Here is a 14,595-nt window from a genome sequence, read left to right as displayed (position 1 = left end):
GGCCCTGGCCCCTGCGGGGCCCCACAACCTGACCGGAGCCCCGCAATGAGTAGCAACTCCATCAAATCAGCACAAAATGTATAAGACAATCGTGAATTTAGCAAAGAAAAATATTGTACATAATTGGCACACCATCATAAAAAAATCAGCAAGAACACATATTCACCATCCATGAAGTATTGAAGCATGCATGACCTCCATAGGACCACAATTCCACAAATACTGACCTCTACAGTGAATCCCCTCGCCGGTCACAGCGTCTGTCCAGCTGTCCCCTCGCCAGCCCCGCGCCGGATGCCGCGGCTGTCCGGCCAGCAGGAGAGGACAGAACCCGGGAGGCGAGATGAGGGGAGGGGAGAGGGGCAGAGGGCGACCACCGACGGCGAGATCCATGCGTTCGTCGTGCAGCGTGCGCCCTGGCGCCGCCTTTGCCTGATGACGATGCGGACTCGGGAGGTGAAGGGGAGATGCGTGCCCTGGCGCCGCCTCTGCCTGATGACGATGCGGACTCGGGAGGTGAAGGGGAGATGCGTGCCCTGGCGCCGCCTCTGCCTGATGACGATGCGGACTCGGGAGGTGAAGGGGAGATGCGTGCCCTGGCGCCGCCTCTGCCTGATGCGATGCGGACTCGGGAGGGGAAGGGGAAATGCCGAGATAGGGAATGGGGATTATAGGGTTTGTTGGTAATAGTTGGGTTGGGCCTTTTTTGGCATTGTATGGGCTACATTTGAAGGTTTACTATTCACCCTTCGGGGCCCCGCAGGTCACCCGCGGGTGAACTTTCTCCCCTGGCCCCTACCCGCAAAAATGTGGGGCCCCGCCCCCGCCTCCCCCACGGGTCAAAAATCGGACCCGCCCCTGCCCCCGTGCGGTCGGGTCCCCGCAGGGGACCCGGCCCCGCGGGGGAAATTGCCATCCCTAGCCGCGCACCGGCGGCTGCGGGCGCCCCTCCGCTGCCCCGAGCTCCGCCCTCCGCTGTTCCCTCCTCCCGCCGCCCCGAGATCCGGCGCCCCCTCCTCGCGCCGCCCCCTCGACCCCAAGCTCCGCCCACCGTCGTCTCGAGCGCCTCCTCCGCCGCCTCGAGCTCCGTCCTCCGCTGCCCGGAGCTCCATAGCCCCGTCGTCCCCAAGATCCCCGAGCTCCGCTGCCCTGAGCTCCTCCCGCCGCTGTCCCCTTCACCGCCCACTCCACCTGCCGTCTTCCTGTCGAGGTGAGGGAGGGAGAAGAGAGTGATTTTGGAGAGATATAGAGAGGTGAGGGAAAAAGAGAGGGTGGGAGACTGACAGGTGGGACCCGCCTATTTAAAAAAAATGAATTGCTGACTGGACTACCACGTAGACCAAAACCGCTTGCAAAACTGTTCAGAGGGGGTTTTTCATCCATCGATAGTTGAGGGTAAAAAACGTCCGGTTTTCGTGTTTAGGGGGTAATTTGTACTTACCCAATGATTCAGGAGGTAATTCGTACTTTTTTCTCTTCAAAATAATTTTTCTTCTGATCTACTTATCCAATATGTGATATGATCACACAATCATATTTGCTATAATTAAATCTTTATAATAAGATATCACATCATTACATTCTGTATGTTTCAATCTGTTAAGCTTAATGTTTCAGATGCGGTAGCAGTATGTTTCAACATGAGTTTTTATTATGTTTCATAGAAAAGTTAAATGTTTCAATAACTGAATTTTTTGTTTCACCACGTATAACTCAACGCTTCACTCTGGAAAAGTATGAGATGTATGTGCCTCTACTCTCTCTCATACCATTTTATTCGCTTTCTTTCCACACCATGCATGCATGCATGCAACTATTTAGTGATCTTAAAAATCTTTTTTTCTTCCACACCGTTGAAATCATTATAATTAAATCTTTGCAATAAGATATCACATGATTATATTCTGATGAAAGAAAAACTTATGTTCAAACCATAAAAACTTAGGCTGTGTTCTTAGGTGAGGGTTCCCAACCCTCACCTTTGACACAGAAAACGGAGCAATAGATTAATACGTGATTAATAAATTATTAGTTTAAAAAAACTTTAGAAATAGATTAATATGATTTTTTTAAAGCAACTTTTCTATAGAAAATTTTTGCAAAACACGTACCGTTTAGTAGTTTGAAAAGCGTGCGCGCGGTAAACAAGAGAGTGAGGTTGGGAACTTCAACATAAGAACACAGCCTTATTGTTTCATACGTGATAGAAATATGTTTCACCATGTGTTTTAATTGTGTTTCACAAAATTTTTATATGTTTCAAGTATGATTTTTCTGTTTCATCATATATAACTTAATGTTGCACCAACGGTCAACTAAAACATTTGACCGTCCGATTTTTTTTACAACGTCGGACGTTCGATTTGTAGCTCTCTCCACATAAAGACAGTGTTTGATTTGGGTTAATTTCTACTATATATATATATATATATATATATATATATATATATATATATATTCATTAGCATCAATATGAATGTGAGAAATGCTAGAATGACTTATATTGTGAAACGGAGGAAGTAACTAATACTCCATCTCCCACCTACCAAAAGATATATTTAAATCCTGACCATTCATTCTTTCTCTTTTATTTAATCCCAACCCTCTATTCGTTTCCAATCTCAATCCTACAACCATTTCCCATTATCAAACACACCATTAAAGGTTTGACAACTTCTTCTCTTCTTTTTTTAACAAAAATTTAACAATTACTTTAAATCATGCCGTATTATCAAAAGTGTAAACGTAGTCACTAATCGTTTTGTTCGTCGTGCTATAGACGTATCAAAAATACTAATGGCAAAGTTGAAGTAGTGATGTCTGATGATCAAGAATAATAAAAGGAGTAGTATTGGTTATGGACCGATGTACAGTTATATGGATGTGTTAATAATTCGATGTCGTTTTGAATACGCTGACAAAGGGTGGCAACGGGACAGGTGGGACCGGGGTTGGGTTGAAATGCGCCTGCCCCCACCCTCATGTGGGTACCCCTGGCCCCGGCCCCGGAAAGGAAGTTGGGTGAAAAACGTCATCGTCCCCGTCTTCATAGGGAACCCAACGGGTGACTGGGGCCTGCATCACCTGGATGGAGTTAATACTCCATAAAAGTATTGCAATATACTGAATAATAGTACGATAAAATTTCAATAGGCCCCAACAATGTGGGTTGGTTGAAGAAAGGAAAGGTATTACGGTTGAGGGAAATTAAGGCGTTGAGATTCTATATGTCAATTTTGAATGGGATTGTAGGGACTATATTATTGCAATGGGCAACTTTTAGAGAGTTAACTTAGATAGGAGGCCCCTCCAGGTCACCCGCTGGTTAATTCCGATCCCCGTCCCTATCCCTGGAATTTTGCAGGCCTCCGTCTCCACTCACCCACGGATGAGAATTCTCTCCCACCCTCGCCCCAACGGGGGAATTGCCACCCCTTGGCGTTGTCCCTTGAATATTTTGCTAAAAAAACAAATAATTTTTGACGAACGTGTGTATATCGAGTAGAACGGCGGCCGATAACCTCGAAAACAAAATGAAAAGGCAAAGTTGTAGTACATATGCCACGTGGAAGCACGCATGCCACTGCTGGCGCCACGTCACGCCCACTGGACCACGTCAGAACCCACAGATTTCACTTCTCTTTATTCTGAGTGTGTTTCACGTCGAAATTAAAAGTATGGTGAAATTGCAACGATGTGATAAAAAAGTTGAAAATTTACGTGTATAGAAAAGTTTTGATGTGATAAAAAAGTTGGAAGTTTGAAGAAAAAATTTGCAACTAAACACGGCCAATCCAAATACGGAAGGGATCGCTAAAAGCAAATAAAAAAAGAAGAGACGAAATGGGCCGACGCGTTCGATTAAAAAAGCCCATCATACACATCGGCCTATTCGATCCGTCACTCCCGGACCATCAACCGTGAGACCGATGGGTGGGAGGATCTCGGCCGTCGGATCTAGGGCTGGAGGCTGGGGAGCGCGCGGCGGCGGCTCCCTTATAACCACCTAACCCTACTCCAAAACCCCCCTCTGCCACCGCTCGTCTTCCTCCCCCCTTCCGCCGCCGCCGCCGTCGCTCTCCTCTTCGCTCCGCCGCGCAGGTACGCCGCCCGCTCGCTCGCTCGCTCTCTCGATCCCCATTCCGGCAAGCGTTCGCCTCTGTTTCCCCACCGCGCGTGCCGGCGCCGTAGTTTCTCGACCAGACGTCGGGCTGATCCGTTCGTCCTGTTTCTTCGTAGTAGGCTATAGTTGTAGATGTGCTCGATTGCGCGTGCATATGGTCTCGCCGCTGTATATCGGGTTGTTGGTAGTCGCTGATGTGAGGTTTGTGTTCGTGTTTGTGTGATGCGCACAGGTAAGAAGGAGAGGAGGAGAAAATGGTGAAGCACAACAACGTTATCCCCAATGGCCACTTCAAGAAGCACTGGCAGAACTATGTCAAGACATGGTTCAACCAGCCCGCCCGCAAGCAGAGGCGCCGCATTGGTGAGCTCCCTGGCCTCCCTATCGCGCATGACTATGTTAGCAATTGCCACTAGTACTGCATGTGCTTGAATTTATGAATTAAATACGGTTGTCTCCTTCTGTTGCTGCGTCTAGTGTAAGGTTGATTGCTAATCTAGCTGAATTGAATGCTACATGAAATGTTAGTTTAGTTTAGCTTTGTCTGCAATGTTCCGTTATATCACCAGCTATTTCGCCTTTTCTGGTTTTCACATATTGTATGCCATAAAAGATGATTAGTTCTTTCCGACAATCTATCACCATCTATGGTCAATTGATAAGCGAAATAGGCTTTGCTCCGTATAAGTTTTGAATATACATACATTTTGTATTAACAATAATAAGCACTCCAGCATCATTTGTTTCTTTATGGACATAACATTTTTGTACTATTGTAGTAATCAGCTAGATTTTAAGCTAGCATAACCACAGCAAATATGTTTGCGCCCGCTTTTTTCACCTTATATGTGTGCATTCTTATGACAATCATCCTTTTTTTCTTTTGTTGTACAGCTCGCCAGAAGAAGGCTGTGAAGATCTTCCCCCGCCCAACATCTGGCCCTCTTCGACCCATTGTTCAGTGCCAAACTTTGAAGTACAACATGAAGTCGAGGGCTGGGAGAGGCTTTACCCTTGAGGAGCTGAAGGTGATGTTCTTGTTGTATCTCTATATTTGAGTAGCCCTTATCAATCTAGTGTACTGGCACCTTTTGGACTCTGTTTGGTTAAATCTGAACTGCTTGCATGTTGATATTAGATAAGCAACTGTCTTGTCAGTAGATTAGAAACCCCCTTCCCCTTCTCTAAGTGTTGAATGCCATTTAAATTTGGATTAAGATTCTAGTTTCATTGGCTAATGCTTTGAGTGTGTTCTTGCCATTACATAATCTGTAGAAAAAAAACATTTGCATTTATTATGTAACTTTATATTTGTGCTGATGTTGTTCTCCTATAAACACAGGCTGCGGGCATCCCCAAGAAGTATGCTCCAACCATTGGAATTTCCGTGGACCACCGCCGCAAGAACCGCTCACTTGAGGGACTCCAGGCTAATGTCCAGAGGCTCAAGACATACAAGGCCAAGCTGGTTATCTTCCCAAGGCGTGCTCGCAAGGTCAAGGTATGGCTGCAGTTTGTTGTCCTTTACTCCTTGTATATAGTTATTGAAGGTACTATCAGGTTATGAGCTTGATTGTGCTCTTTTGTCAGGCTGGTGATTCCACTGCCGAGGAACTTGCCACTGCCACCCAGGTCCAGGGTGACTACATGCCTATTGCTCGTGGTGAGAAGCGCTCAGTTGAGGTTGTGAAGGTCACCGATGAGATGAAGGCGTTCAAGGCCTATGCTAAGCTCCGTGTTGAGAGGATGAACCAGCGCCATGTTGGTGCCCGCCAGAAGAGGGCTGCTGAGGCAGAGAAGGAAGAGAAGAAGTGAAGTGACCGGACATAGTATCTGTTTTGTTATATTCAGCAGCTAGTGGATGCTATCAGGGACTAAATCTAAATTTTGTTTTTGTGCTGGAAATAGAGACCAGCTTATCATTTTGGTGTCATCATACCCCTTCTGTTTGATATCTGGTACTGATTTGCATGCTCTGCTATCGAATGAAATTCCATCCATGTGTTGTGTCTGATTAATCTGTGCTGTGTGCACCTTCAGGAATGTTTGCTAAAATGCATTAGGCATGTTGTACAACATATGCATGTTTGTTCCTAGTGCTGCTACTGATTATTGAGATCCTACGGTGCAGAGTTATGTTGTTTGTGACTACTGTGAAAACCTTGTGCTTGGTCTCTGACCTTGGCTGATCACTTTTTGACAAGGCTTACATGGTGCATGGTTTTGAGTTGGCTGCTGTAATTTGTGCACATTATGCAATCATTAGGTGCTATCCTGTTTCACCCCCTTTTGAGTGGAATTTCATTGTTTCTATTTGGCTGGTAGCTTTGTGGGAATAAGTTGTTTTAAGAAAAGGATTGCTAAGTTCAGTGTGTGGATTGTGGACCTTGGAATCAATTGTTGCTTGGTGCTGGCAATCTAGCATAGTGGTAATGTGGCATGGCGTCTTTGGATCTGATCTAAAATCTTGTAGAGATTGAAAGGTGATGTTATTCTCTTGCACCATTTGGAAAAGAAAGACTGATGGATTTGCTGCCGTTCTTTTCGGCTTTACTGATGCATTCTCTTACTAGAATATGTATGCAATTGTAAAATTGATAATAAAGTTTTTTTTTTGTCTGATTTTGCCATGCACGCATGGTGAAGCTCATCATCTGATCTGATCTCTTTGGGCAACGGACTCGAATCATACATGATACATCACATTGTATTTATCAGCTCAACAGCTTATCAGACAACCTGGATATATGTTGACAGGCCACTAGCTTTGTACATACAACTATGACTTGCAAAATGACAAAATAGAACGAAAAAAAAAAAGAGGAAAATCTGAATATAAAAGCAGGTTGAGTCAATCACACTGAATTGAGCATAAGCTAGTGACAGTGATTGTTCAACAGGCTACATATAGTGGTATCTAGGCTGCAGTTGACTGAGTGATTTGCTGTAGGAAGAGTGCTCTGGGAAAACTGAATAGTACTACCTTCGTCCCAAAATAAGTGCAGCCATGAATTTTCACGCACAACTTGGATCGTCCGTTTTATTTGAAATTTTTTTATAATTAGCATTTTTGTTGTTATAAGATGATAAAATATGAATAATACTTTACTCGTGACTTATGTTTTTAATTTTTTTTAAAAATTTTTCAAATAAGACGAATGATCAAAGTTGGACGCGGAAAATTATGACTGCACTTATTTTGGGACGGAGGGAGTATAAGACAGACAGTTGGCCCAGATCAGCTTAACTCCTTGCATGTTACAGCTATTAGTAGGGTGTAGAAGCAGTTGTTGTAGGTTATTATAGTTGCTGCTCTTCAAAACAGGATGCCAAAGCAGTTGGCTACTGTCTGCATTACACTAATGCTTCTTCTGGTCCTTGTCAAGAAATGTTTCTTCTCTTACAAGATGATCATAAATGCTGAACAAAACTATGGAAAACAGAACAACATGTGCATCAGCTCTTCCTTAAGACTTATAGACCAATGTCTTCTTTAGCCAACTCCTCCAACCTAAAAAAAATTATGAAGCAATAAATTCTCCATGCTCTCTCAACTCTGTATTTTTTACTTGAACGGTTACATAACAGTTTCTTGAGGGATATATGACATATACATGTTTCTATTGCTGAAAAAAAATACTATATCTCCTATTTGTCTGAAGTTTTTGTCAATTCTTTTCTTTTAGCATGCAATTTTGTGCATGGTAGAAAAATGACAACAGATTTATCTCTCTTAATAAAATTCATGCTGAGGGCTTCCCTGAAAAATTAAAATTGATCTTTAGCACAGGGACCTACTTTGAATTAGAACAAAAAGCAGGGATTTTTGCGCTATTCATTTGCAGGACCTCGCTATAAAAGAGACCCGATCTACTCGCTCCTGATCGACGCCGTTGATAATTCCAAGAAGAGAAGAATTCGAAAACCTTCAAGCCGCCATGGGTCTGCAGGTATAAAGAATTACAGATCACTCTCTCAATCCACCAACGTTACCGTTCTACGCTTAATACCGCTATAAAGATCAAATCTTTAACCATCGTTCAGTGAGTCTTGTCAAAAGATCTATGAGATGCAACCTTCTTGTTTAAGATGCTGCAATTATTCCGTGAATTGTAATTTTCCGTTGCTTTGCGAAGTGTAATTGGCTTAAGATTGGAACTTCTGAAGAAAGATTTAGCGTAACAGTGTGATTGAAGCATGATCTGCTAACAATTTGTGTCTGATATCCAATTGTAGGAGGATTTTGAGGAGTACGCTGAGAAGGCGAAGACCTTGCCGGAGAGCACTAGCAACGAGGACAAGCTTATCCTCTATGGACTCTACAAGCAGGCCACCGTTGGAGATGTGAATACTTGTATGTATACCGAATATTTGGTATTGAGTATTCAGTTGTTACTTCTGTTTTTTCAGGCATGTTCTGGATGTGGAGCACAATTATTGAGTTACTAGCGTACTGTGTTTGATTTCATTCAGAGACGTACAGTTTACATGGCATGGATTATGATCCCTAACACAAGATCTCATAGATCGCTATGATTTTTTTTTATCACTCCCCAAAAAATCTGTCTGATTTGAAACAATACCGTTCTTTCATAGAATCTTTCACATCAAATTTATGGTGTATTGGGTTCTTCACCATATTTTTATAATAATTTGTGACTGCAACAATTGATATTGACCCGCACTCTACAACAATTGATATGGAGTAGAAATTTGCTGCATCTAGCTTTTCATAGCTTTCCATGTTCAGTCTTCTACTGTGACTATGTCCTTTCACAACATGTTTGTGAAATCTTATAGTTTTTATCTATATTTTTGGTTTTGTGCTGAAAAGTAGAAGCTACTACATGGTACATGTGCTTTGACTATCTATTTCTTTGTATAACTTTTTTTTTTTTACTAAATCACCCGCCAGGGGGGGGGGGGGGGCTCCCACCTGAATTTGTCATTGCAATGAGGGGGAGAACAAAAGTATTTCTTTGCCTAACTTGTAAAATCTCACTGCTCCTTCCAAATTTTGACTATCTATTGCCCTCTTGTCCCTTTTCTAATCAATCAGTCAATTTCTGATATGAATTTGACTCACCTTGCCAACAGCTCTTCATATGGACTTGTCACGACGATGTTGCTTAGTATTTCCTTTTCTATAATCTTCTGAAGCTCGTCCTGGCATATTCGCCCAGAGGGACAGGGCGAAATGGGATGCATGGAAGGCTGTTGAAGGTCCATATGCTTCTCTCTGTCCTTACATAACTGTGTCTTCCTGTCTGTCCATTCTAATACTCTTGCCTGTTTCTCCGTGCTCCTGAACTGAATTTTTTGCATTCTTCGCAGGCAAATCAAAGGAGGAAGCAATGAGCGACTACATCACCAAGGTGAAGCAACTCCAGGAGGAGGCTGCTGCTCTCAAGGCTGTGTTTAGGGCCTATTTAGTTGGTGAAATGAATATTTTTGAGTGTCACATCGGACGTTTGACCAGATGTCGAAGGGGTTTTCGGACACAAATGAAAAAACAAATTGTATACTCACCTCGAACCCGCGAGATGAATCTTTTGAACCTAATTAAGCCGTCATTAGCACATGTGGGTTACTGTAGCACTTATGGCTAATATTAGGCTCAAAAGATCCATTTCGCGATTTACATGCAAACTATGCAATTGGTTTTTTAATCTATATTTAATGCTCCATACATGTGTCCAAATATTCGATGTGATGTTTTTACGAAAAGTTGGTGTGCCAAATTTTTTTTGACGTATATGGACACACATTTGAAGTATTAAACATAGACTAATAACAAAACAAATTACAGATGCCGCCTGTAAACTGTGAGACGAATCTATTAAGCCTAATTAATCCGTCATTAGCAAATGTTTGTTGTAGCACCACATTATCAAATCATGGCGTAATTAAGCTCAAAAGATTCGTCTCGCAATTTACATGCAAACTGTGCAATTGGTTTTTTTCGTCCATATTTAAGGCTCAAAAGCTGAACAAACTCTGTGCTATCTGGTTGCGCTTTCCATTCTATCCATTTGGGATGTGAACTACTCCCTTCATCGATATTTATTTTTGTTACTTACTTTATTATCCAAAATACTTTAAACACAATTTTTCGGTTTTTATATTTGCACAAATTTTTTGAATAAGGTGGTCAAACAGTGCAAGCAAAAAGTCAAAATCCCTTATATTCGAAGACGGAGGGAGTATGTACCTCTTTGTGTGTACTGTTGCATAATTTATACATAAGTTTGTATGTGTAAGAAAGTTTGATGTGATGAAAAAGTTGAAAGTTTGAAGAAAAACGTTGGGAACTAAACAAGGCCTTAGTCCTATGGATCATAATATCCTGTAATCTTTCATCTCTCTGTCTGTGTACTGCACAATAGAAAAATAATGGTTGCCAGTTACATGCCCCAATTTCAAGTGGTAATAAGCAGTAATAACCATCATATCCTGGATCATATTCCTATCTCAGAAGACAACACAATATAAAGAGAAAACAAATGTATTGATCAGAAGGCCAAAAACATATATATGAAAAATGAAAATGCTTAATTGTTCATAGTTAGATAGATCAACAACACTGCACTGCACACAAATATACTGTTTACTCATCATGTTCATTCATTCTACACATGCACGATCTCATCTGGCAATGGCAACTTGGCAAGAAGCCAAGAAATTCCTGCAAAAAAGATGAAATCTTCAGAGATGTCCATAGCCTAAGACCTGACCACCTGAGAAGAGGTTGAGGCAGAGCAGCCGAGCAGTGAAGCAGCCAGCAGCGTCCCTGGAATCCACAACCTGACACCCTCGTTGGCGAACATGGCGCACAGCACCAGGCACAGCAGCAGCAGCATGTAGAACCCCAGCCCGGACCAGCATCCACCGCCGCCGCCACACCACTCGCCGCCGTACCGACCGGGTTTGATACTCCCTCCGTTTCAGGTTATCAGTGGAAATCTCAAGAAAATTCGATCGAAACATCTTGCAAACCTGCAAATTCAGTGGCCATGGATGCCCAGAAAAATTGCTGGGACAAAAGTCATCAAATTCCAGCGAGTTCTTGGTGGCTGGTGGCCACTAGTACTACTATGGCTCATAAGCTTCTTACTGAACATAATAAACGCCCTTTACAGAAGGCAGGAGAGAAAAGACTGAAATTCTTCTTACTGAACATAATAAACGCCCTTTACAGAAGGCAGGAAAGAAAAGACTGAAATTGTTCAACTCCACACACGGGAGATTATATAGGGCCTATACTACCACACACGGAAGATTATATCTATACTGCCTCATGTTTAAATTCAGTATTATCAGGATGCCATGATCAGGACTCAGGAGGGGTAACAATTAATGCCATGGTCATGATTCAGGAGGCATAACAATGAAAAGGAAAGAAGCTTTAACAGGATTTGGGAGGGGTAAAAATGAAAAAAAAAACTTTGACAGGACAGTTCATCACAAAAAGAAGCTTTGACAGGGCAGTTCATCACAATTTTCACATGTTTCTCTCTGGAAAGCTTTGACAAGGCAGTTCATCACAATTTTCACATGTTCATCTCTCTCTTTCCAGCAAAATGATAGCCATCCAACCTGTTCATCTCTCTCTTTCCAGCAAAATGATAGCCATCCATGTGCATTGTAACATCATAAGATCGTAAATAAGCTAGCCTGACATTAAAGACAAAATAAGTTGACATAACAAATATAACCTAGGCATCAGGTTATGTTTATGGTACTAGCACAGTTGCACCATACGAAGTAAGAAACACCAAATTGTATTTGTTCGCATTCAAGAGGGTACCTTTTCTTTAACTAGGAGAGATCAACATGCAGAATAAAAATGTCAATATGCAGGATTAAATGTCTATGAGGACCAACAGTAACTGAAGCAAGATGAAATTAGAGATAACAAGTAAACGCAAATGACTGTAAAGACATTAAGCCATGATCTTGGCAGACCTCATGTAAAGACTGTCAACGACCTTCCCAACATTCGAAATAGTTTCAAGTGTAGCAGGGAAGATTGCCTCGGTCTTGGGATCCTCGAAGATAATGAGGCAGCCAGCACCTTGATCGAGAGTTCCTGCAAACTTCTTGTCAAGGATCATCTGCGACAGCTTCTTCTCAACATGATCAACTGGCAACTCAATCATCTCCGCGATATGTGCAATCTCCACCCTTGCGTACGGCTCAATCAGCCTGCACAGGTTCTGCTCCAGGAGGGTATCATACAGAGATGAAAGATGCCTGTGCACAATAGGGTCCTCCTCCAGCTGAGACTTGTAATCACGAAGGGCAGTTTCAAAGTACTTGAGAGATCTTTTTGAGTAGGCATCAGCTACAGCTTTCATAGCATCAACATCAGGACCCAGATACTTCAAACCAGCCTTAGATGAGATTATTCCTGCGACATCATCAGCTTGGTTAACCATTATCTTGCACAGGAGCATGTACTTCAAGCTGAAGATGGCCTTTGGGTCCTCCAGGGCACTGAATGCTTCAAATGCTTCGAAAAAGTAGCTGTAAGCAGTCTTGTAGTCCTTTTCTTCAGCATGAAGGATTCCACTCTGCATATCAATAGTACCCTGTTGTGCTGGTGGAACATAAATGGCATTCGCTGCTGTTCTAGCAGCAGTCAATGAAGCTTTGGCCTTTGGCAGGTTTCTCAGAGAAAAGTGGAGTTTACTCTCCAGAAGATCAATGTCCACAAGAAGCAACTTGTCATCAAGCCTCCTGACTTCCTTGATAAGATCAGTAAGGAGAGTAAGAGCATCAGTGTACTCCTGATTCTCTAACAGAAGGGCTGCTAGCCTTGCCTCCACACGCTGCCTAAGGAATGTCCGCTTCTCAGCACGGGTCCATTCAACCATCTCCTTGCAGAGTGAGATCTGAAGTTCAGATGTTCCTATTATCTTGGCAACAGCATCGATGATTCCACGGACAATTTTTGCAGTCTTTGCCTTGGGAATCAACGAGAAAAAAGGCCTGAGCTGGGTTAGAAGGTTTCGCAGCTCCTCAGCCCGGTTCTCTTTAGTGAGGTAGTTGGTAAGATTTGTAATTGCAAGTTCCTTGGTTCTCAGAGCCTCTGCAGAAGATGACGGGTCTTGTAGAACACGGTAAAGGATTGAAATGGACTCCGAAGCGTCTTTAGCTTCCTGAGCCTTCACTATTGACTCAGTGGTTGCAGGAAGGCAAGATGATTCCATAGAAGACATGATCGCTCTGTCAGTAAAATGAAAGAAATGTTACAATGAGAGTTACAAAACAAATCAGAAATAGCCAGAACAAACGTGAAAACAATCCAAAGTACACATAGTAAATCAGGAAAATTATTTTTCAGTTTGGTGGTTCTCATTACATCTGTGATCTGTCACATTGCACAACCAATACTCAGAGAACTATAACAACAGATTATATAATCAAACAACTTCCTCTGAACAATTTCTATCCTCTACAGCTACATGTTAAGACTGGGACTTGTATAACACTCTTTGCTTAAGTGTTGCAAAATATTCTGCTCACGGGCATGCCTAGACTTGTTCCCAAATCCCAATTATGGGGGCAAGGCAAATCCAAGGAAATTCTAGGTTATCAAGATATTCTGTCCCTGAATAGACAAAAGAATTCATCAGGGGGTATTTTATCAGTTAATGGTTAAACCAGCTGCTGCATCGATGCACCAAAGGCACAATCTTCAAGAGTATCAATTCACACACAAAAAAGAGGACAAATATACAATTACCCTTTTGTTCATATAGATGCATCGCAAACTAACTCCCGGACCCTAGGTCGCAACCAAAATCTCTAGTAACACAACTCAACCCCAAAATTGCGTGGGAAAAGGGCGCTAGAGGATGTGCCGTGCGGGGTGCTCACCGCGGCGGCGGAGCTGCTGCTACACTCGCGGCGGGAGGGAGATCAGTGTATATACGGAGACGAGATCGAGTTAGGGGTCGGCTGGTGTTGGGGGGCTTTCAAGATTTCTTTCTTGGAGGAGAAGAACAGGAGGAGGAGATCTGTGGATTACTACTCGGTCTCGGACGCCGACGCCGAGCCGGCGGTGGAGAGTTGCGGCTTTCGGCGGCGTGGTGGAGTGGACGAGGCGAAGTCGGAGGAGGTGGGACCCAACGACGGCCCTCCCTCTCCGGGTTTAAGTAAGGCTCAAGGCCCAGCCCGGTAGATTTGGGCTCTCGTGGCATCGGATAGTCTGATTTCGAATAAGTTCACTAGAGGTCCCTCAACTTAACAGCGAGATTTTTTTTTGTCCTTTAACCACAAATCCAGAAATGTGTACCCTAAACTCACATAAACCATGCAATTAAGGTCCTATGAAAGTATATATGGGTGGTTTCGTTGATGTGGCATCCTAGTCAGCAAAAAATAATTAAAAATAGTACGTGGGACCCACATGTCAGCTACACATCTTTTTTTCTTCTCCTTCTCTTCTCTTTTCCCTCTTCTCTCTT

At 43.0% G+C, this 14,595-nt stretch overlaps 3 protein-coding genes across 4 annotated transcripts; 2 read left to right on the top strand and 1 right to left on the bottom strand.

Moving 5' to 3' along the window:
• The first annotated feature begins 3,970 nt into the window (after nucleotides 1-3,970).
• On the top strand, nucleotides 3,971-6,141 carry LOC127768610 (60S ribosomal protein L13-2). Its single transcript, XM_052294223.1, has 5 exons — nucleotides 3,971-4,101; nucleotides 4,356-4,486; nucleotides 5,018-5,151; nucleotides 5,466-5,624; nucleotides 5,714-6,141. Exons 2-5 carry the CDS (start codon nucleotides 4,378-4,380, stop codon nucleotides 5,936-5,938), a joined length of 627 nt encoding a protein of 208 aa, XP_052150183.1. The 5' UTR covers nucleotides 3,971-4,101; nucleotides 4,356-4,377; the 3' UTR covers nucleotides 5,939-6,141.
• A 1,885-nt stretch (nucleotides 6,142-8,026) lies between these two features.
• LOC127768274 (acyl-CoA-binding domain-containing protein 3) lies at nucleotides 8,027-9,798 on the top strand. Its single transcript, XM_052293822.1, has 4 exons — nucleotides 8,027-8,073; nucleotides 8,360-8,477; nucleotides 9,284-9,346; nucleotides 9,458-9,798. Exons 1-4 carry the CDS (start codon nucleotides 8,062-8,064, stop codon nucleotides 9,730-9,732), a joined length of 468 nt encoding a protein of 155 aa, XP_052149782.1. The 5' UTR covers nucleotides 8,027-8,061; the 3' UTR covers nucleotides 9,733-9,798.
• Nucleotides 9,799-11,957: 2,159 nt separating this feature from the next.
• On the bottom strand, nucleotides 11,958-14,246 carry LOC127768550 (26S proteasome non-ATPase regulatory subunit 11 homolog). Of its 2 annotated transcripts, none has more exons than XM_052294155.1 (2): nucleotides 14,006-14,246; nucleotides 11,958-13,351 (listed from the first exon to the last, which is right to left on the bottom strand). In XM_052294155.1, the coding sequence occupies exon 2, from the start codon at nucleotides 13,342-13,344 to the stop codon at nucleotides 12,067-12,069; it is 1,278 nt and encodes a 425-aa protein (XP_052150115.1). In that variant the 5' UTR covers nucleotides 13,345-13,351; nucleotides 14,006-14,246; the 3' UTR covers nucleotides 11,958-12,066. The 2 variants fall into 2 exon arrangements, with proteins under 2 accessions (XP_052150115.1, XP_052150116.1); XM_052294156.1 differs by having other exon boundaries at nucleotides 13,872-14,012.
• Between the last annotated feature and the right edge of the window lie 349 nt (nucleotides 14,247-14,595).

This window comes from Oryza glaberrima, chromosome 3 (assembly GCF_000147395.1).
Source record: "Oryza glaberrima chromosome 3, OglaRS2, whole genome shotgun sequence".
Lineage (NCBI taxonomy): Eukaryota > Viridiplantae > Streptophyta > Magnoliopsida > Poales > Poaceae > Oryza > Oryza glaberrima.
The sequence above is the reverse complement of the archived record's forward strand: the minus strand, read 5'-3'. Positions and strand labels throughout refer to the sequence as shown.